This window comes from Chanos chanos, chromosome 4, assembly GCF_902362185.1.
Source record: "Chanos chanos chromosome 4, fChaCha1.1, whole genome shotgun sequence".
Taxonomy (NCBI): Eukaryota; Metazoa; Chordata; class Actinopteri; order Gonorynchiformes; family Chanidae; genus Chanos; species Chanos chanos.
This window is the reverse complement of record NC_044498.1, coordinates 43,566,108-43,590,491: the sequence shown is the minus strand read 5'-3', so window position 1 is coordinate 43,590,491 and position 24,384 is coordinate 43,566,108. Positions and strand designations below refer to the sequence as shown.

General features: G+C 42.1%; 1 protein-coding gene across 1 annotated transcript in view; it reads right to left on the bottom strand.

Moving 5' to 3' along the window:
* rock2a (rho-associated, coiled-coil containing protein kinase 2a) overlaps positions 1-23,515 on the bottom strand; it is a 37,268-nt gene extending 13,753 nt beyond the window's left edge. The window contains exons 1-9 of the mRNA XM_030771893.1: positions 23,430-23,515; positions 5,904-5,985; positions 4,245-4,345; positions 3,637-3,774; positions 3,044-3,304; positions 1,984-2,128; positions 1,699-1,837; positions 1,313-1,404; positions 1,013-1,172 (exon numbers count right to left, since the gene is read on the bottom strand). Of these exons, the coding sequence (XP_030627753.1) occupies positions 1,013-1,172; positions 1,313-1,404; positions 1,699-1,837; positions 1,984-2,128; positions 3,044-3,304; positions 3,637-3,774; positions 4,245-4,345; positions 5,904-5,985; positions 23,430-23,504 (1,193 nt within the window). The 5' untranslated portion in view covers positions 23,505-23,515. The remainder of the gene's footprint in view (positions 1-1,012; positions 1,173-1,312; positions 1,405-1,698; positions 1,838-1,983; positions 2,129-3,043; positions 3,305-3,636; positions 3,775-4,244; positions 4,346-5,903; positions 5,986-23,429) is intronic.
* Between the last annotated feature and the right edge of the window lie 869 nt (positions 23,516-24,384).

The window sequence follows — 24,384 nt, the reverse complement described above, 5'->3', positions numbered from 1 at the left end:
CCGTTGAGCTAGATTACGTCAGGTTTCTAAACATAATCTGTCAATGCTTGACAGCCAGGTACTCTGCGGCAATACTTTCTACCGACATTAGCTAAATCCAAGTCAATCTAAGCAAATGGGCATGATGTTTTTCCATTATAATAACCACTCAGGAGACCTTTGCAGCATGTAACAGCCAAATGGAACTAAAGCTGACAAATTCTTAAGGACCTGGCAATTTACAACTGTAAAAGCAAACTCCAAAATGCAGCAAAGTAGTCACACAGCAATCTTGACACACTCTGCATTCTGTCATGAATTTAAGCGACACTTTTTCAAAGCTGTTGACATAAGCACTTAGCAAAGTGTGGATGTAATCTTGGAGAAAGCTGTTGAGTACATAAACACTGACTGATTGTTTTAAGTCTGAGATTTACACCTAACGTGCACAAGAAAAACAAAAACGGTGACCGAAAACCGAAGCGTTACGGCTTGACAAAGCCCCTCCTGTCACTGCAATAGGCTAAAACTGTGAGCACGAAAGGCTTTTTCATATTGGATCCTGTCTTAATTGTGTGTAAGCACTACAGTGAGACATTATCTGAGGTAGGAATGTGTGTAGCTCACCTCTCTCTTCATGGATGCAGAGTGTTCATTCTCTACTACTGAACTGCTGGGGGCACTTAGTAACCTGCACACAGTGTCAGTGTCAGTGTCAGTATTCTTCAATACAGTAAATTCACTCAGACTGCTGCTGACCTTAAAAAAAATGAATTGTCTTGGTCCAAAATTTCACCTTTTTATGACCAAAAGAACTGCGTTAACTCTAAATTCGGTTTACAAAAATCTCCTAGATCTGTTCTTTCTAAAGGTTCTACTTCTCTGTTTCTCCTCATTTAAATGGAGTTACTATACAGTGCTCCTGGTATGAGGCATTTGAGTTTTATGTAGGGTAGATATATAGACAGGGTGAATATGAATAGATAAGAGGGGGAAAAGCATGCAGAGAGACACAAAGAATCTAAACCCTTACTGGTCTTCTTTGAAGTAGGTGAAGCCCACGAAGGGAAGCTGGTTCCCCACAAACGCTTTGGGGGTTGGGAACGTCTCCACGTCGCCTTTATCATCTTCAATCTCATCAAAATTACTGGTGTCGATATCACTGCTTAGTTCAGGAACCACAGGGGCAACAGCTGGAGGAAGGGAGATGATTGGGGGTCAGGTGAAAGAACGAGGAAATGACAGGACATGAGAGAGTGAGTCAAAAACATGTTCTACGTTTGGTTTTTAGTTACATTTGCATTACAAGTCATGTGAAGGCAGCAGAACTCACAATCTCTGATTGTACTGAAGTTCCACTGGTCGTTCTTGAAGAACGGGTGACGTTTGATCTCCTCCACCCCGTTACGCCCAAGTCGCACCTCCCTTGAACACCCGGCAAAGCGGAGGAGAACCAGTCGGAAAGAACAGCAAACACACAAAGTCCGTCGCTTTCATATGCTGTGACTTGCTACATTAAACTGGCTTTGTTTCTGCTGATCCAATTACAAAGGAGCGCTAGCATCACTGTTTACTCTGGGGGTGTGGATTACAGTGAAACTAAAGAGTGTTTATATAATCCACAATTAAGACTCTTGCGAGTTGGTAAAATGTGCTACATACTTCATCATGAGTTCAAGTCACCTGTATGACTCTACGGAACTGCAGAATTTAGCTCACCTGTCAGTCAGAAAGGCACAGATCAGGTTCTTGGCTTCAGCAGAAATCTCCACATCATCAGGAAAGTTGAGAGAATTCTTATGATCCATGATCTTACTGTAGGTTCCGACAAGTGAGTCAGCATAGAAAGGGGTGTCACCTAAAGGAAACACCACAGACACTCATTACAGTTGGGTAGCTTAACATGAGTGAATTAGTCAAAAGACTGCTGGCAAAAATCCACAAAGTCGCCAGCACATTCTAAAGTCACACATACAAAACAGATTTGTCATAGGTTAGACTTACCAACCAGCATCTCATAGATGAACACTCCTACTGACCACCAGTCGCACTCGCGGCCGTAGTAACCGTCTCCACCCTGTGACTTCAGTACTTCGGGTGAGATGTAGTCAGGCGTTCCTACCGCTGTGTCACAGTGAACCATACCCGTCTGCAACCAATCAAACATCAACTGAGAGTCAGTCAACTGATTTCATTACTAGGTTCAATACACTGGAAGGATACAAACACACAGTTAAATTAATGACTCTGTTTAATTGATCTGTCCATGTAATCAAGAATTATTTGTACCTAAAACAGACCAGAACGGATCAGAAAAAAAACAAAACAAAAAACATTTGCAGGGTGCAATATGATATCTAGACAGAGGGTGGCGACATAGCAAAGCCTCACCTAAACTGATATGACTAAACTATGCGACCAGGCAGAACAGAATCAGTTTAGTCATCTCTGAATGACTGAATGACCCCACATTTACCCTGACAAGAGATCAGCTACAGTCTGACCCCTGACTCGGCCCGGGAGCAAGAACTGCAGTTTCTCAGTGATGAATGACTGGCGTGCTAAAGCATGAAGAAACAAGCACGCGCTCACATGTACGCTCACTCAGTCTCCTCCTCTATCCTATAGTCTCCCTCTTTCTCACACACATACACACAAGCTTACAGCTCATACACTCTCAAATCTTATGCTCATTGAAGACATCCTAACTGTTGTCTACCTCTAACACAACTCACTAAACACTCAAAATAACCATTCCATGGGAAAATGCTTTTTTTCACAGAATGATTACGTATATTAGTAGACATCAGACAAAACACACACACACACGTTCTCAGGTGTGCACAAAAAAAAAGCACATATCTGACACCAACAAACCTGTGATTAAGGGCCCGGGGCCCTCATTGTCTTTTTGTCCACGCTGGTGGACCCATAGCATCTTTTACTCAAATCCCCGCAGAGATCTCCATACAGGCTTCTCCCACTTAACACATACCTCTCTTCTTTTACCATATTTGCTTATTACATGTCTCCCACATGACACTGCCACCACGAATCGACTCACCGAGTCCATCTTCATACAGGTGCCAAAGTCTGCCAGTTTGAGGTGCCCGTGGCAATCTAAAAGCATGTTGTCTGGTTTGACATCCCTGTGGATGAAGCCCATGGAGTGAATGGCATCCAGTGCTAGCACCACCTCAGCTGTGTAGAAACGCGCCCACTTCTCTGGCACATCATACGTGCTGGTCAGGTTGACCAAGTCTCCGCCAGGCATATACTCCATCACCATGTACAGGTAACGGTCATCTTGAAAGGCACAGCACAGCTGGGTAACAGACGGTGGACGCACGCAGACAGACAAACACACACACACACACACAGTCTATTTGGAGGATTTTAAAGCAACTGGGTGTGCACTTTAAGTGCCACTGTAAATGTCCACTTTGTCATTCAATTCCAATTCAATAATCAAAGCGGATCAAAGTACTACATTATTATATGTTATGAAATGAAAAGCAAAACTGTCTGTACCTGGATCAAGAGAGAGAGAGTGTGTGTGTGTGTGCGTGCGCTTTTGAGTATGAGCATGTCTGAGCGATAGATTATGACTGCGTATGTGTGCATGTAAATATGTTAAAATGACTACATATATCTCACTTGTACAACCCAGGGACTGTTAGCAAAGGCCATGATATCCCTCTCCTCCCAAAAGAACGCCGAGTCAGAGCGTTTGAGCATCTCGAACTTACTCAACAGCTTCATGGCATACACCCGCTGAGATGCTTTATGCCTTACCTGTGTGGAAAGAATGGGAGAGAAAGAGAAAGAGAGAATGAGGAAGAGAGAAAGTGAGAGAGGGGTGGAGGAAGACAGAGGGAGAAAGAGACATTTTGTATCTACTAAACAAGGGATAACACTCAGGTGAGAAAGGCTCCATGTAGCGAAGTGAATAACCAGTAATTCATGTTGAGGTCCGTGTAAACTAGCTTGGACAAAAACGTTGTCCGTGGTCCAGAGAATTACATTTTTTTATATTTTTACATTCTCACAGCTATGCCAAGACATTTTAATTTTAAAACAGCTTTTCATGTGCATGTATATATCTGTATAACCGGGCATGCTCTGGCTTGCATCTCCAACACTCTTCAAACTGTCAGTTTAATGGCTCTACAGGTAATTTACACGGCTACACGTGTTCTTGGTCTTCCTTAACACAAACATATCCACCCACTCTGGTGAAAAAAAAAAAAAAAAAAAAATCTTACCAGCTGCACCTCCCCAAACGCTCCTCTTCCAATCACCTTGACACGGTCAAAATCCTCAGACTTCATCTGCAGATCTCTGACATGCCCCATCGCTTTCTCATCTACACACACACACACGCGCGCGCGCGCGCACACACACACACACACACACACGCACAGAATACAGGCACATATAGTCCAACACACACACGCACGCACAAACAGGAGCATCTGCATGGATATGCAAATAACATCTCCATCATTCATAATCAATAAACATAATCACATCACAAGCATGTAGGTTAGAATCTCATTGAATTACCCTCTTCCCCACTGTTATAAACTACATCCATCCTCTGCCCTGAGACAGAATGAGTCTTGTCTGACAAATTAAAACTCTGTCTCATGAAGACTATCACGCATTCTAATAAAAACATTCAGTCAGTCATATTCACTAGCAGCATACAGTAAGCAGGCTCATTATGTAGCACCTTAAAAAATATTGCTGTTGTTTGGGTCAAGTTCCTGGCACTGGCAGCACTGGTGAGTCATATTCCCACAGCTCTAGCATTATTACCATCGCTGTACACAACACGTTTCCATCTACCAATGCCGAACCTTATGGTCGCCATAGAAACGGGATCATTTGACTGCAGTTTGATTGGATAATTACACAGTAGAAGAGTGGCTCGGTGACTGTTACACTGAATTAAAAGGATGGTACAAAAACAGAGCTTGGGGGGTGGGGGGGGGAGGGGGGTGGTCGGGGGAGTGGGGCAGAGAAAAACGAAGTGCTTAGATCAAACACAGATAAAACAGGAAAATGTTAAACGTATAAAGTGCTAGACTAACTTGGCTGTGGGTTTTTTTTTCTGTGTGAAGTACAGACTTGAAGATGGGATATTATTTCTGAAGCATATTAATGCTGAAGTCATCTCTGTCACGATTACTTTTAGCAGCAAAATCTTATCAACTAAATGTTAAAAAAAAAAAAAAAAATCTTTGACTTTAGTCAGATCATGTGAAACTATGGGCCAACAGTAAACATGTATCATAACCTCACACAAACTATCTTTCTGTGTGAGAGATAATAATCTTTGAAACTGCAGAGTAGTCCAGTCTACAGCAATGACCGAACTAAATCATTTTACATGTCTGATAATATTAGCTCAGTGAGTCTTATTAACATTCATAAGTTTTTAATGACATACTTATCCAAAAGCCTAGGATTTTTAATGTCTCTTCAAATGACTCAACAGAAAAGCACAGCCTAAGCACTTTGCCTATGTGTGACGATAATGTGTTAAAAAAAAAACATTTCCCTGCTACTCCCAAATTATCCATAACAACGACACAATCCACTGTAGAAATCCTACATCCTTTGACTGTTGTAGGTTTTGGGGACGGAGAGTCACTCCTTTGGACTAGTGCAGCCAGCCGGGAGGAATCTGCTTACTGTTTTTCCACTTAACCTGCAGGAAATTCTTTCCCAATTGTCTCAAACACTTCTGCAGCATCTCTAGTTAGGTTACACTGTAGCACAGTGGTTTGCTTCCACTGTTGAGATCAAGAAGAGCAATACACACCCATACTCAAACCAGTACTTTTACTAGTGTTACTACTACTACTAACTAACTGGTCATTAAGCGTTTTTGTGGACTGAAAGGTTTTGAAACTTACATCTGTTCAAGAAGGTTTCAATGTTCTTGTTTTTGCGTAATGCAGGGAAGTCCAGATCTAGAACCAAAGCATTCATGGAATCCTGCCAGGAGACAGAGGAGAGGGGGTTTATGATGGAGTTCATACCTAAACAATTTATATACTTAATCACTTCAGAATGACACTGGAGCACCAGCAGTGAAAGAAATGATCTATTGGCAATCTATAAGACCTCAACTATGTTTGGTTCACGTCTGAAAAATGTCAGATATTGAAGCGATCATTAGTCACAACTGCTGTCTGCCTCCAGCTCCTAAAATATACACATGCAGACAGACACGCACAAACCAGGATCAGCGGCCTTACAAACTGAGTAATCACACATAGGAATGCTAATTGACATTTGTTTGTTAGATTGTGCAAGTACAACTTTTTGTTGATAAATCAGTGAAGTGCAGAGGAGGGAAGTGGCGACACTGCTGGCCAAATGATACCCGGGAAACCGAATCGTTCATTACATTAGTCATAGAAGTCCCATCAAATGGCATAGCATTAATACATTTTAAAAAGCTTAGTCTTAAAGAAAAAAACAACAACAAAAAAAACTCCACACATGCACAAGTATGTCATTCGGACAGACAGTCTTATAGTCTGAAACTCTTAAACAAGGTGAAATTCATGCTTCATAAAGATGACTGAAATAAGACAGGAAACCACCTGATGTGTGATTCAAACGCCCTGGCACTTGAGAGAGTTCACAATGTCGTTGACCTGAACAAAGGCTTGATGACAAGTGGAAACAAAGCAGCCCCATAAAAACAAAGATTCATCACCGAATTTCTCAGCTGGTCTGAGATTCTCCTCTGCAGACATGTCCTTCTTTTTGACCACAGCATCAAGTTATAATCCAGATGACCTTCTGCAGACACCAGATGCATTTCTTTGTTGCCATTTATGAAGCCTTTTCTTGGCTATTTCTCATATAGCCTCTTAGAATGGAGGTGGGGTATTTTCGTAGATTTATGGACTTTGTGACCGGAAAATGGAACCAGGTTCTGTAATTCTGCAAACCTCGGACTTTATCTCTGCCTATCGTTATTTTCCTCAGCCTGCAAAATGCCACAATACACTTGAGACCTTTACTAAGCAAGTTTTCCAATGTTCCAGGAGATTTAAAAAATTCTCAATGATTTCTTCAGCGAAGCATACTTACTTTTATGCTTTATACTTTATTATTATTTTTTTTAAATACCTTTTTTTGTACCCTCTACAATTCATAAAGGTCAAAAACTCTTATCCTCATCTTATTTTATGTGTAAGCTGAATTCCTCTGCCCACAGTAATGACTGACACCTGAATTTTAGACATGTTACCTCATTTATATGCCCCAGTTTCTTCAGCCTGGGATGAACTTTTAAAAGTAGGATATCAATGCCTTTAACTTCGCTCGATTTCATTTTATTGAGTCTTTTTTCCTGGACAAAAAATATACAATGGGTCGGAAAGTCCTCTCCTCAGGAACTTCTTGATATTTTGGAACATGAAATGGAACTCATTATCTGTGCTGTTTATTTCACATGGTTTTCATTGTTCATTTTTTAATCCGGGGTGTCCACTCATTCTGGAGGTGATTTTCCGTTAGCATTTAGACCTATAATGTTTATTTGTGCCACTTTCGCCATACATATTGCAGCTACAGGGCAGATTATGGCTAGTTCTCTTTGAAAAGTAGCAGAATAAAGTAATAAGACTGGAACTAATTATGAAGTGATTAACAGGCAAAGCCTCAGTGACTACTAGGATGGAGGGTTTCCTACCAACAGTTTATTTAGGCCAGCAACTTATGCCGTTAGAAAATGGTTAAAATGGTTAACTACCCTGAACACACCCCAGATCTCTCGTGGTGTTCATACCAGACATGGTTTCTTTAGCAACCTTTTCTAGGAAAACATTCCATAAGTCCAGACTACTACATCCCGGTTTTCCTCTCTCCGGCTCTGTCTCCCTCTCTCTCAGTCTCCCCCTCTCTTTCTCTTTGTCTCCCTCTTCCTCTCTCTCTCTCCTCATCAAGTAAGTTATGAAAGGCTGAAATGTCACAAGGCTTGGCAAGACAAAAAAGTGAAGTATCCTGACAGTACTGTGAAAAGCTACATTCTCTCTATGTATCGATCCTTTTCAAAATCAGACACATCCATATAACCAAGAGCATTTCAACATCAATGGTCTCAACCAAAACTACTATTCGAGGAAAAAAAACAAAACAAGAAAAACAAAAACAAACACACATATACATGCGTGTGCACGCACACACACACACATAGCAACTGTAAGAGTTAAGCAATCCAGGAAATGACATGTCCTGTTTGGAGTCCCAGAGATACTCTTACACTGTCACAGAGGCATGCGGCTAATGCGCTAACATCATTTCCTCCACAGCGGCTCTTTGCTAAAGGCTATGCCACAGGGAGAGAGACCTTAAGCCTAAACACTTGTCTTCTCAGGCAGCATCAGTGTTTTTGGGTGCTCACAAAACAACTTCATTTCCTACGACACCCTGTACTGCGCCAAGCATTCGTGATAAGAAAGCAAAACAAATTTCGTTCGCCGTCATCCTCTCACATCCCCTTTCTGAGGTGATGCCACTGATGTGTTACTCATACTTTTTCGGCTTCAAACTTTTTTACTTCTTAGCAGGGCCAGTTTCAGTCTCAAAACAGGAACAAACAGATATTAAGACAAAGAGAGTTAATGGGGAAATAAAAGCATGAAATTTCTCTCTCTTGCGGTCTGAAAACATGCACATCCAGGTTCTAGGACATGCCTGCAGTGAAGTTATTAATAGTTAGTAATGCATGTGATATAAAAGAGAGCTCATGGTCATAATTGGTATGCTGAGATGAGAATTCCCCATCCACAAAGTTAACCCTGTCAAACCGTAAAATGAATGTTTCCAAACACCATTTATTTGAATTGGGTGGACTCTTTCAAAAATCCAATGCACCATGGGAAAATCACCCGCCACCAGTGGGTGGAAACGGCTAATGTCGTGGAATCAGAGTTCCCATGACGTTAGCTCTGTGAAATGGGGATGAGACCGGGAGACAGACAAAGACCAGAATGTTTTTTTTTTTCCACGTCTAATTTGTCCTCAGATACTTGCCCACACCAAATTGCCCACAACATATGTCAAGAATAACCCATATATATAAAAGGAATGTGAAGGAAGCATTTTTACAACATCAGCAGAGAGAGACAATGACCAAATCCAGCAGGCACTGCCAGGGTCTGATAATTCCTTACACGACCCCTACACAGAGTAGGCACTGTAAGCCCCTTTACCACTGAACTGGGAGCAGAGACGATCTTTAGTTTATAAAGGTTAGAAATCAGGAAATGGGCTCATAATGCTGATCCTAGACCTGCCAATGGAGAAAACAGACAGCTTGTAGGCCTATCCACTCACCCACCCACTCAAACCACAGATAACACAACAGGAAGTGGTTTGTGTTCGAAAAGCCATTCAGAGTCTGTTTGTGGGGAGTGTCTGAGATAGACTCGCAGAGGGCTGCCCATCCACTTCCCGTGACAGTTTAATTGAAACACACACACACACACACACACACACACACACACACACACGTACGTACACACAATCATAAAAAAATTAAGGAAATTCAAATGATGAAACAACGCTGCCTCTGAACTGCAAGAACCCATTTGTGCATAAGTTGAGATCTCTCTCTCTCTCTCATGCATGCACACACATACATACACACACATACACACATACACGCAATAAATTGTAGTCAGCAGAGACAAAAATGTTCAACCACAGAAGTGAGACAAATAAAATGACTGGACAAATCAAGGAATAGGTTGTAGGTAACAACAGGAAATCACACACTGGGTCATAGGAGACGGTCAACAATGACAACATGCACTCCGGCCAAAAACACAGTCAAACTCCTTTTAAAGTACCCACAATAGCCCTTCAAAACACTCCATGTTTATACCCCCAAATTTCTGCCAACCCATTACACAAAATTCCCATGAAGACACAAATTTAGACTATTTGTAGCTCTTGGGAACCTTGACAAGAGACAGATAACATAGCATGTGCATTCACTGAAAATTTAACAAGGATGAATACAATAGACTCCTGTTTACATCTCTCGACAAACATTAAACCAAACACCCGTAACGGCTCCGGCGTGTCAGGTTACAACGTTTCATGTTTTTTTCTTACGTACGTTACATTTGGCTAAACGTTTTCGCTTGTTCCACCCCTGACATCGACTACTACCTGATATGGAATTCATTACCTCAGGTAAGTGTCTCTCATTTCATTACAGTGTTTATGCGCAATATTTTGTTCTTTTCAGTCTAATGTAATTTCATGGTCAGCGCAGCAGTATAAAAACAATGTTCTTCCTTTCTCTCTCTCTCTCACAAACACACACACACATCCCTACTTCTACTCCAGGAACACAATTCAGATGGCCTGTGTAAAAGACCACAACCATTCTTACTGTCAACTGGCTCAAAAATAAGGCACTAGGAGAAAGGGAATGGCTGGTGAAAGCATGGATACCCGGGCCTAAGTGGTCCAGAAGTGACCGGTGAAGCTGGACCAGTTTGTACCCTATTAACAAAGTCTAACTAACGGAAAACGGTGAAGAGAACAAAAAAAAAAAACAGAAAACGTTTAAGTCGTGATTGATAGAGAAAGGCTACGCAGAGTCTGAGGACCAGCTACAAATGAGCTCTTATTGCAACAACAATAATCTCCCCACATCTTTCATTTGCAGAGCACATCCATCTCACAAAGCCATTATTGGCACTATACGAAACCCAGACAACGCCCAAAGAAAAATCTCCTTCTGTAGCTAAATCTAATAACAATGAACTAAAAAAACGTGCTGACAAAACGCAGAAACACAGAATTCTGCGGACTTGAATACAGTAAAAACCTCTGCGAGGATAAAGCAAAAGCAAAAACAAACAACAACAACAACAACAACAACAACAAAATACAAAACAAGTCTTACATGAAGATCAAGTCAAAACATGTCTTTGTATAAGGGTTAATTGGGATGCACTCTATTTGTATCTGCTCTAAGGCTATTAACTGATAAACCTCATATGGTGTTCTCCCCAGAAAAACTCTGGGGCGTATTTTTTTATTTTTTTTTTCAAAAGCAGATGTGTAGCACTTCTGATTTAAACTTGTATGACTTTCCATGTACAATCTGCCAGAGGTAGCAAATTCTCTTAGCCAGAAATCCCCTGTCAAGAAGCCAACACCACAAATAGTGTTTGCATCATGTTTGCCAGCCCCAAGAAAATAACTGGATGATGTTTTGCTCGTTACAAAAAGTAAATGACGAGAATAAACCGCCTGCAGAGCCTCTCCACCTAACTTGCTTTTTTCCTTCCAGAATGAGGTGACGGTTATTGTCTTAAAACAGCCACTGTGAATGTATACACATTTACATATGGTAGCAATTTTCTGTTGCATAAGTATGCGTTCCGTTGGATTCATAAATAAAGGAAAGTATGAAAACAACCAAAAATGAACTAAATGAGATCAAAATCCACCTTGAAGAAAGACATAGGTATACAGCCAGCAGCTATGAGCTAAAAGCAGTGATTATGTTACACAATAGAAGAGTTACGTTCACAGCGTCTGATTAATTCAGCATGAGCTGACCTGTAGAAGAGCTGAAGGACTGAGGCCAATTAGACTATAGTTCAATATTAAGGCTTACATAACAATAGTGGGACACGATGCCTACCACCAAATAAATCATAATTTACCTCAATAGCTCTTCTATTTCTCCCTTTCTCTCTCACGCTCTTTAGACTGCATACATTCCCAACAGCAGTTAACAATTTAGTGCTGTCTGTATAATGTATTTCACATGACCAACATTACAGACATTTCAGTCGAGATTTACATACATACATACATACACACATATATATATCATTTTTTTTGAGATACTGTATTAATTTCCAAGGGGAAATTCAGACTCTGCATTTAACCCATTTGAGCAGTGAGCACACACATACCTGGAGCAGTGGGCAGCCACACCACAGGCTGCACCGCCCAGGGAGGCAGCTATGGGTAAGGTGCCTTGCTCAAGGGCACTTCAGCTGTGGATGTCTCCTGCCGGTCCTGGGAATCGAACCGGTGACCTTTCGGTCACAAGCCCGCTTCTCTAACCTTCAGTCAATGAGCCAGGAATGAACAGAACACTTGTAACTTGTAATGACATGTCTATGATGAGGTTATAGTTACGGGTAAACAACATCATTTCTTACAGGGTTGGGTTCAGTGCTCTTTCAAACATGCTAGTTTAGAAATAACCTGTAGTCATAATTCAGTGCAGAGGAAAATGAACATGCTATTGCCAGGAGCGCCTGAGGTACTGTCTCAGTAAAGCAAATAGATAAACTGACTAAAACCGACCCAAAACAAAACCAAAACAATTCTATAAATGTTGTCAGAACTGGTTCTGTTCTTAAGTACTGAAAACAGCGATGCCCTGACAGGCATCTAAAAACGCATGTCATCACAACCGGATACAAAACCACATCAAGCTGTTATCCATCACTGGAATTCATTTTGACAAGGAACAAATCCTTGAAAAGGATAGAAAAAGCAAACAACGCAGGGCAGCTGATGAGTCAGCGTAGAAATCACTGAGTCATCTTTTAAAAAGTGGACATCCAGTCTCCAGTCAATGCCTCACTCTGCCACCGAGTCTGCCCCTCTGGATCAAGTACCAACCAGAGGAGTGAAAGGTAGTGTGTAAGGTTTAACGTAGTGTAAGTTTTCCACTTTCTAGTCATAAGAGTTTGAGGCTCCTGATTTTTCTTACAACGATATTTCTAAGTTTAGTAAGAGGTAGAACGTTTCTTTTTTTTGCCTCGTTGGACTGGTAGCCCGTCACCAACATGTAAATAATCACGAGTGGGACATTTGATGATCTTTTAAGCTGTTTGTCTAAACGTTAAAAGCGTTTATGGTCTTGTTAAGAAGCAGTGTTTGCTGAAGATAAATGTGATTTATTTTTTAAGAGCACTTTCAACTGGTTTCCAACAACTACTAGATAATGTGCAGTATCATTGTATACCATCAATAAAGTACTGTTTACTTCAACAAAGTAACAAAACTGGCTGTGTTGAACCTGTTGTGTTTAGATGGACCGCTTGATAATGGAAGGGGAAGAAAAAAAAAAAAAGGAGTGGAAATAACAATCTATGTCCTCACCTCTTAAGTCACATCCACCTCACAGACAATCAAATGCCTATAAATACTGTGTGAGTCAGAAAGCCTGCACACACACACACACACACACACACACACACACACACGTAAAGGTAGCACCATGACATCTCCCACACATTCCACTGTTCATATACACAACCAACGAGCCAATTCATCTAGCACATCTCTCTCTCTCTCTCTCTCTCTCTCTTCCTCTAATCCTGTGCCGAGATGCATCTCTGATCATCTTGGTCGAGTCCAGCTTTTCCAGAGAAACAGGCTCTGAAAACATGACACACGACCAACCATTCAAACTCTACCATATTTGAACTGTTACTTTAGAGCGTGGCGACTTCGTGCGCAAGAACTGCAGAAATCGTGTCAGCATTAGTGTTAGGTAGAGAAAAAGACTTGGACTAGAGAAAAAAAAAAAAGAGATAAAATTGCACACAGGGGTGGACACAGAAAAAAAAAAACATATAAAAAAAAGATGTCACAAGTGCTACACTGGAGTGATGCTGATAAGAGGAAAGGGAAATTTTTCATAAAAGAGAAATGCTTCAAAATATCAACCCAATACTCCTCATCTCCATAACCCTTTCGGAACACTAGCTTTAAGTAACAAAATAATTTAAATAAAACACAAAGCAAATACCCTCGCGTTACAAAAGCGCTGATACAAAGTTTGGAGAACGTTTCTCGTTTCCGGCTTGTGCTAAATGAGAGGGGTGGGAGGAGGGGAGGGGGGGGGGGTGAAAGCCATTAGACAGAATCATTCACAAAAGGTTTGGAGGGCATGCGGAGGGGCTGAAGGGCTGAGGGGGTGATGTCAGATGAGAGGTTGTAGTGGAAAAGCAGGCCCAGCAGGCAGCTGCATGTTGTGTAAAAATGGCCACGGCCACTATCACACCACCTTATATGGCAGTGTTTCTCCCTGCTAGACCATCACACCCGACTCTAATGGCACCAGCCAGCCACATTCTGAGACAAAACTGACAGAGACCTGGAGAGGGAGGGAGAGAGAGAGAGAGAGAGAGAGAGAGGGGGAGAGAGAGAGAGAGAGAGAGAGAGAGAGAGAGAGTAAAAGAAAGGAAGGCGGCAAACTCAGTGGCTTAAGTATATTTATTCTGTTCTATACACCCTCCCTCCCAGAGGAAAAATTTTAACCATGCATCTGCTCATCAAGTTTGCTTAAATAGGTGAAAAGGGTATTCACAAAAAAAAAAAAAAAAAAAGAGCTTGTGCACCTGGTATTCAGAGGGTACGAAAAGCAAACAGCGCTGGTGAGGTTGAAAACACAGTGGGCCACGCACACTTGCTTTGCCAAAGTGAATGTCTTAGGTATATAGTCTATCAGGCTTACGTCTGAAACTTCTTACGAGAACAGAACAATGTCTTTTTTTTAACGTACAAGGCGAGTTCGCAATCAGACACCTGTTCATTTAGTCGTTTAGTGCTGTTGAATCAGGACGTGAGGGTTTTTTTTTTTTTTTTTATAGCTCTCTGTTCTCACCTGGCCAATAAAAGAAAATATGAGCTAGTGATGACAGAGGGGCTCTGTCAGTTCCAACACATCGCCCTCACCTAGCGCACACGCGTGTGTGTGTGTGTTACAAAATATACAGCTTGCCCTGACTTCAAATAGGATAATCATTTTGTGATTTACATGTGTTATAGTGTTAGTTGTGAAATGAGAAACGAGTTTTGTTACATCAGTAACGTAATGAGAGCTAAACAGGCTGCACCTGCAGCGGTGGCAGTGGGGTGGGGGGGCGGTCTTCCCGGAACCGCGACGCGAGCCCGTGGACGTTTGTATTCGGGAACCGGTTTTCAGAACCGTTACACCGTTAAGTGTGTACACGTTCACACACAGACGCATATCATCACATTTGCAACACGCATTTTCCATATAGCGTGTTAGGGACGCTAAGATAAAAAAAAAAAAAAAACCAAAAAAATACTTTACCTAAATTTAACTGAAGGCATACAAACACTCCCTAAACTCGTTTGTAACAGATTCTATTCAAAACATCTCATCAGTGGATTTCCACTCTCCCTGAGGTCCTGGCGACGAAAGACAGGAGAAGACAAAGCCACACAAACACACCGATCCACAAGGCTGTCTCTGTGATTTCATTTGGATTAGCAAACTCAAGCATAATACTTGCGCTGAAATATGCTGTCATCAGCCCATGCCAATGCATTACATACTCTTAACCGTTTTATTTTTAAAGAATTATATGCGGAACTGTCATCTACACCGTATTGTAGTTTTGGTGTTATGCAAGTTTGCGGTTCATAAAACTTTCCCAAAACATTTGGTATTTCCATTTTGTCGAAATGAAAAACAATGACAGTGCTACTATTTACTTTTGTTTGATCTCACTGTGGTAAGGCCAGTCCACGGGTTAAGAAATATCATATATCGTTCATGACGACAAAGATTAAATACTGCAAATTTTTCTATGTGCCAACTTTTTCCCATTTTGATTTATTCATATAATCTTCACATAGTCTTTTTGCACTTTACAAACAAGATAATAGACAGGTACATTAATTCATGCTTTTGAAGTCAAAACAGGATGTTTCATACATTTTTGGGTCAGGTGCTGCTGTATTAGAGCAGACAGGGGGTGAGTAAGGGCTTTGCTGTGATGAGGGTAAGAGTTATCATTTAAGACAGGCTGGTTTTGGGAGGGAAATGTCTTTGAGAATAGGATTTATGAAGAGAGGAACTGATCAGGTGTACATTAGTTCTTCTCAGCCATTTTGTCTGAAGTCAGCTCTTCAGTAAAACTGACGTGCTCATGTGAACCATACAGATGTTAGGGTTAGAGCAATGTGAAACTGAACTCAGGCCGTCTCAGAAGGTGTTCCAAGTTTGGTTTGAGCCTCAGAATGACTTCTGGCAAATCCATTTTAGCTCAGAGATAAAGTGGCCGCCAATATAATCTGAGAATGAAAACTTACTTTCTTCTTCCTTTTTTTTTCTTTTAAATCAAACAAATCATTTATTTATCTCAGAAAACTTAAAAGATGACAGAGTTCAGTTTTTTTTAAGAGGACTGAAAAAAAGACCTAAAATTTAAAGAGCAAAGACCTGCAAAAAAACCCCAGAGATGCCTCAACTCAATGTGGTTTCAAATAACATCAATGTTCAGTATCCTGGCAATTCAGTTACGCTCCTGGTTGAGGATCAGTAGCTGCCAAAAAGTGTCACAAAATCACTTCCTGTTTGTCTACTGCGTCCCTCAAAGACTTTTGCCCTGATCTGCCCCCCCTCACTGGTCCTCTGTGGGGCAGCCGTGGCCTCATGGTTGGAGAAGCGGGCTTGAGACCGAAAGGTCGCCGATTCGATCCCTTGGACCGGCAGGAAAAAAGGTGGGTGGGTGGGATGGCAGGGTGAATGAACAGCCTGTTCCCCTCCCTCATCCACGGCAGGCCCTTGAGCACGGCACCTAACCCCCAGCTGCTCCTCAGGTGCTGCGGCTGAAGCGGCTACCCGCTGCTCCAGGTGCTCGTGTGCTCACTGCTCCTAGTGTGTGTGTTCTCACTGCTCCTAGTGTGTGTGTTCTCACTGCTCCTAGTGTGTGTGTGTGTGCGTTCGTTGCTCACTTCTCCTAGTGGATCCTAGTGTGTTAAATGCAGATTCCCAATTTCCCTCGGGATCAATAAAGTATCTAAAATAAAAAAAAAAAAATTTAATTAAAAAACCTCCACCGGGAGCCCCGGGCCAAGCCTTCCACTGACCTGTCCTGGCTGCTCTTTCTCCTGGCTTTGACTGGTGCCGCAACAATTTGTTCAAGATTACACAAAACACAATCACAGAGACCTCACAGCCTGACAGACAACACTGGACTCTCTCTCTCTCTCTCTCCCTCTCTCTCTGTGTTCGTGCTAGTCTGGATTCTGTCCCCCACAGTTTGCTTTAGATACATAACAGAAGAACGTTAAAAAGAAATGTTTTGTTTTATTTCACAGAGTGGATGGAACTTGGGAGCGGAAAATCACTGATAAACTATAAACGACTACTAAATTTAATCCAATTGTGGTTGCCTGATATGTCTTTAAAGGACTACTCATGGAAAAAATTTGCAGAATTTTCTACCAATGAAGGCTGCGTTATACTCTTAATTCGGTAATAGGGCACTGGTTCTATTAGCTAAAAAAGGAAAACTGAATGTCATAGCAAATTATTCCTTAGTTTATTCAAATACATCATAAATACTTAATTTGGAGTTTAACTATACACAAGGGATACCAAATCTATAAACAATATGTAGATGAAGGCGAAAATGATAAACATAACTCTTACACTTTAAAACAGACCATGTCCGAGGTTAATTAGTCTACGCCTCAATTAGTCTGATTCGCTAATGTCACCACTACTCCTGTTATCTCTGTCTGATCCTTTAACACACACGCACAAGCACAAGCACACTCACACATAGACAGACACAGACACAGACACAGACACACACACACACAGACACACAGACACACACACACACACACACTTTAGGAGGATTAAGCTAATCTCACATACGGACAGAGGACACAGTCTGAAGAAACGTCCTGTAGGGAGAACACAGACTCAGAAGCTATGAATCTTACAAAACAACCCTTTATAAAACTTCTGATACTCTTTTTAGAGGTTACATTTTGATAAAAGCGTCCTCTGACGATGCGTCTTTTCGTACCAAACACAGATGAGACCAGAAACGCAGACAAAGAACAGCCAAAAGGCACGACAGGCAGAAGGCCACTCACAAGGCCGCTCACAAAGCAACAAACGCGCACGCGGTCCGAGCTAATCTGAAAGAAGCATGTAGGTCCAGGACACTTGATAAAGGAGAGGAAGCAATCATGAGGGAGGGACAGTGTTTTGGGGTAAAGATGGAAATGGTGAGGGAGCTCATCTTTGTGATCAAATCCAGGATATGACTTCAATTTCCTGACTACCGAGTTCCAACATCAAGAAAAAGACCTAACGTTTGGACAACAGGAAGTGAATTAAAACCACATTTACCACAATGCCATGCCACAGAGCCGGCCCACGAGCATCAGTCTTATGTTATTTCATCCAATCACGGTGCTTTTCAGACAGATCCCCCTCGCAAGTATCATAAACCATCTGCCGGGCTCCATCCAAAACGAGGCACAAAGGAGAATCCCATTTGTTCAATTAAGGTAATTAATTTTGTTAACTAAGGAGTTCGAATGCTTTTATAAAAATTAAATCTCCAGGAGAAGTATTGGGTAGCATGCATTACCCTTGGTCAATAGAGGTGAGCTAATGCAGTACATATATCCAACAGCTCTTACTCCTCATCCATTCCACACTGAATCCATTACTGACCACAAGCCTGATAAATACTGACCTCTGGCAAGACTCCAAACTAGGCAGACTGGGAAAGGCAGGGCAGTGCTGGGTTTGAAAATGGACAAAATTATTGACATCCCAGTTGAAAAAAAAACAATCCATAAGACAACCTAGTTGAAATTTCCAGAGAAATTTAAATTTCACTCAAGAAAGGAGTTGTCAGAGATGTTAATTTAATATTTTTAGTATTACTAAGCAGTATCGGCCACGAGGGGGAATCAAGTTAGAGGACTCTTTCATCTAAACTTTACGAATATCTGACCCATCGTATTTTCTACAACATAATAAATGAAAGTTTATCAAAGAGCCTGGGTAGCAGCTTGTTCTATCAGTTAATGATGTTGCAGTAGTTTATGCTGCGTAGGCAACATGAAACATTTACATAACTGAGATGCTGCTAAACCTACAGCTTAACTCTGCATACAAATGATTCCATTAAGATGTTCCCATTCAAAATGCAAAAGTGAAAATGCGTTAGGAGACAGTATGTCCAGAAAGCACGTAAAAACACACTGCTGAATTCTGGATTGACCTCAAAGTACACGTTCAGCTTCAATCGTCTGGAGGGTGATAGAAATGATGATGGTCCACTGGCGCTGGACTGGGTTCGCATTCTTATCGAGTCAAATGTTCTTTTAAGGCTTTTCATCAGCATGAGCTGGATGAGCTGAGAGCTGCGAGTCTGCTGTAGGTACTGGTACGCTGCCGGTGGGAATGGGCCCTGCCCAGTCAGTAATACATTGTGTGTCTGTGTCTGTGCAGAGAGGGAAAGTCAGACTGAAATGATCAATATAAACAAATAATAAACAAGAAGTCCTATAGTGGCAATTGTACTGAGCAGCCCAAAACCTATCTTGTGTTGGTGAGTGGTGGGTATAATATGGGTACTTGACTGCAACAGATCAGCACTGCAGTTCAAAGGTCCGTTGGTGGGTCGCATTCATTGAAAAGCCAAGCAGAGATGCATTCACCTTGTGTGAGCTTCCAGTGGGTGCCTATCTCTAATGAGGAACGTCAAAGAAGACAGCGAAAGAACTGTGCTTCTCAGCTCCACGCAGTAGCCGGAGGGTCAAAGCAGAAACGGATCATGGATAGGGGAGAACCCTGATCCGTGTACATCATTTGAAACATGTTTCTGTTATGTATCAAGAACTGCTGGGGAAAAAAAAAAAAAAAACTTGTGTATCGAGGGCTGCTGAAAAACCGAGGGCATGATTCAGAACATTTCAATTAATTCCATCCAAAAATAGACCAAACAATGCTGATTTGTGGAAAATCAGTATGCTATTTACATTCGTCTTGTGGAGAGAACACTGATGGGCTGCATGCCCTGACTCCATAGCCCGGCTCCTCAAGATTGAGAGCGCAATTAAGACTGAGATCAAAGTAAAGGCAATGAGATGCCAAGGCCAAGCGCAAATAAAACAGTACAAAATGTTCAGCTAAAATAAGATCAAAAATGCGTTGCTCAGCTAAAACAGCTTAAAGAAGACTCCCCCCCCCCCCCCCCCCCCCCCCAGAAGGTAAGCATCTTCAGAAGGCATGTGGAGCATGTGAAGAGTTCCTGGAGCCCTCTCTCTCTCTCTCTCTCTCTGGTTTTGGGTTTGGGGCTTCATGCGGATGTGGAGTGACAGAGGAATTTTAATACTGCGAAAAGCAGCCCGCTCTGTCCCAGCCAGGCTAGCCACGGCAGGCAGGCGGTTGGTCGTTCAGGGCCCCTGGGGGAGGGGGAGGAAGGGGGTAACAGAGATAAGAGGCCATCAACATTCCAGACTTGTGGAGCAGTTGCCCACTAAGCCATCATCAATGAGCCTGATCTGCTAGGGGCTTCTACAATAAGGCTCTGAATGCTTTCAGTTAAAGAGAACTGTCACTGTTTTCACTCTGTGATCCTGAACAAGGAAACTCTTTCTGGGAAACAAGAAATGGATTTCTGTGTCACGGGTTTGTGTGTGTGTGTGTGTGTGTGTGTGTGTGTGTGTGTGTTTGCGCGCGCAAGGGGGGCGGTGTCTGCGGCTGTTGGTGGATTTGGTCACTGTTTTAAGGGGTGTTGTAATAAAGGTTGGCATTATCTTCACACTATCTGTGCAACAACCCTTACTGGATGACGAATAACTTGTTCGCTAATATTTTCTGCTGAGGTTTCCCTCTCAGATCTGATGAATCTGTTTAGCTGTCCTGTTTAAGAGAGGCACTATGATTAGACACAGAGGCCTATTGTTCATCACGTGTTTTGAAAACTGACTAGTCCTAGAAACTCATACATATGCCTCTGATCCCATTTCCACTGATACAAAACTGGACCTCAGTTGTATCACACACTCTCGGAAGCGTGGAGGATTATGTAACTTAATGGTACCTTTGATTGTTTGGAGGATGAGTTTTTATCTTTGCTACCCACAGGTGAATGTTATGCGTAGCCGTACCCGAAGTGCAAACTTTCTGCAAAGATCAGACAAAGCAGCTTATGATACTACACATGCATTTACAGAAAACCAAATACAAGACAGAGACTGATATGATGACAATATGCTCATATATATTATGCTCTCAGGCCTATATAGCACCAGATCACAACCAACTGACAACATCCTCCACTACCTCACCACACCACAAACGGCAGTAAGACAGTTTTCAGTGGAAGCTCTGAGTGTTGTATCTCTGACCAGTTGACTTTCTTGAAACATCTCCCACCCATACCCTCATAATGGTGGAAGTGAGGCCTTCAATGTTTGTATTTGAGTTTTTTTTGGAAAAATAACGAATGAGAGAGGATTGTGCTTTACGTTATTCCGTGGGCAACCATATCAGAGAACAAAAACTGAACTCAAATACAAATTTGATCGACATTACAGAGGTATCATGTTAAGATTAGACCTGAAGATATCAGGCAAAGAAACTGACACACTGGTCTTTGATACTTTTGGCTTATTAGTCAGACTCTAGATATTAAATCTAAGTACAATCTGTGATCAGATTTCAAATGTTCATAGCCCTGAAAATACGAGTGTCATCCAGGATAACATAGTGCAATAAGCTGCAATTAGTGTTAATGGGAAAGTCTGTATGTGTGTGTGTGTGTGTGTGAGAAAGAGAGAGAGAGAGAGAGAAGCCAATACCATCAATGGTATCTGTGAGCGCTCCTTTAATTTGATTAAAGACAGTTACTCTGTGCCTGTCTTCAATCAAATGAGAAACAGTTGGACTTGCCGGCTTCAAAATATATTCTGAAACATGCCTATTTTCTCTTCAATTACTGTTCATTGCACACAGCTATCCTCACATCAGAGGGATGACAGTGAAGGAAGAAAGCTATAAATGGCTCAGATGGGGAGGGAGAGAGAGAGAGAGAGAGAGAGAGTGAGGGAGGGAGGGAGGGAGGGAGAGAGAGAGAGAGAGAGAGAGAGCCAGCCTATTCACTCCCACACACCCTACTTCCCACTTCTCCTCCACCCCGTACATCTCCTCATGTCTTTCTCTGCGTCTCTCCCACTCGTTCTCCTCAGGAAATAAACGCGCATTCCTTCACAGCAAAGACCTCTCCATGTGTCGCGAACGCTTTGGGTCTTTTACTCTCATAGAGTGAGCTGACACAGTTCTGCTAGAGGGCCAGTCCTTTGGGCCATGCCCTGAAAACACGTCCTCAGGGGCATAGTTTCGATACTTATAAATCTTGTTGGCACGAAATCTTAACGCCTCTTAGCTCCGTGACGCCTGTTCATCATTTTGATAAGCTGTCCATGTATGGACTCGGGCATAGACTGAAAAGAGCTTCAATGCCATTCTTGTTTTCCCGAATTGATTGAACGACGCATAAGAAACTTCTCAAATTCAACTTTTGCATTTCACACTTCATACTTTATCTCCCTAAAACTTCTGTGAGTCGTGAGTAATTATTAACAATCTGTGGCCTGACACCCACACAAGTCCATCTGTGCATGTGTGTGTGTATGTGTGTTTAAACTTTGAGAGGCCTGATCGCTGGAGAATAACATTCGAAGCTAAGAACACAGCATTCCAAAGCAATGAAGTGATCGATCGACAGGTTTAGTAGCCTATTCGTCACTCGCTGTTATTATCTAAGGTTCAGCTTGACCTGACAATTGCCAGAACAGACACGACGTTTACCAGCTACGCTACATCTAACTGTGCGGACAAATGACGTAACCAACGTGTGTGGCATAGCTTAGCGGTTGCGCTCAACATCAAAACGGCGAAACCCTATCCCTGCCATCAGTAATGGTGACATTAACTTGTGTATGACTCGAACAGATAAAAGCCTTGGTTGCAAAACATAAGTCACCAACACGACAATGACATTACCTCGACCACAACACAGAGATGTTAAGACTACCTGTTGTTAGACTCTACTGGTTCAGGAGACACTTAAACGAACTCTCATTATGCCTACACACAGGCCTGCTGGTTTAATTTACAGTTAAGGCAGGACCAGGACTGCGGTTGAATCCAGAACACAGCCGCATACAGGAAGCAGGAATTACGAAATAGTCATGTTGAAGGCCAGCAATATTACTATATTTGGTGTGAGCAACAGTGAAGTCAGAACTTGACGTTATTCAAATATGGTAAGTTTGTCGATGTGCCCCGTACAGAGGCTTGGATTCCATACACTTTTTTGCAGATAGCCACAAAGGTGAAGGCTGAGACATCGAAGAAGTGAGGAAAGCACTGCATGTGAGAGCAAAATAGAAGCCTTTACATGTGCAACACACGTAGACTGTCATTTACACTAACAATGTAACTGACACATGTCTTGAGGACATTCAGCGATACAGTGTAACAAGGTGCTGTTGCATTGTTTGCATTATGCCTTCTAGGCAACACAACGGTGCAATGCATTAAGTATTTATAAGAACTGTTGTAAACTTACCACTAAACTTTCCAAGTTAATCGCAGACCGCGGGTCTCTGATCATGGCTTCCAGTTTTCTTAACCGGTTCTCCATCCTTCTTTCAGCTCCGAACGACATTTTTATCGTTTTTTCGAGCGCTCACGCGACTCCAAGTACCCTACAAACAGTCCGCTTAAGTTTTGGGGTTTACATTAAAATAAATTTTCTTTTAGTTCCAGGGCAGTGGCCGTGGGCCTAGACAGCTGCTGACTCGCCGCCCTCCGAAATTACTCCAGTCTCGCGCTGTCCAGAATAAAGGGGGGAAAAATATTCCACCAAAAACGTTGCTCCATGAACTTTAAAAATATCTTGGGATGTGATGGCTCGGGACTGTTACAGAGCATTAAACTTGCCGTTCCATATTCTAAAATAAGAGTTCGTTATCTTCGATCGCGCGATAAAGTTTTAATTTTGAGGATTCAGCAACAGGGCGTTTTCTTAGCCCCCCCACCCCTCCTCTTTTTAGGCGCTTCGGACTGGCTCAGTTTAGTAGTTCAAATGTTCCTGCTCATAAACAGACCGCAGTATTCAAAACCCAGCCGTTCTTGCTCTCTGTTTATGCGAGGTGTTAAACCCACTCCACATCCTCGCTTAGGCGATAAATGCTCAACTGCTCAGATCTCTTACAGAAAGCCTCAGCAAAGTTGATTTTAATACCAGATTCTTCAGCACATTCCCAGCAAACGTTTTGTAGTTCGTCTTCTCATTGTGTCAGTTCGTAGAGCTTATTTCTTCCACCGATTCTCCATACCTACTCCTTGGAACTCCAAACCCTAACTCTTCCTTCTGACATCAACACGACGACAGTGTTCTTTACCCATAAGCCTTCTCTCCTCTCGCCTATGAGAACACACGGGAGACAGTCAAGCTGCAATCGGGCGCGCAAGCGTCCAAATGTAAATCCCTCCACCGACTTTTAATCGTATTACTGTGA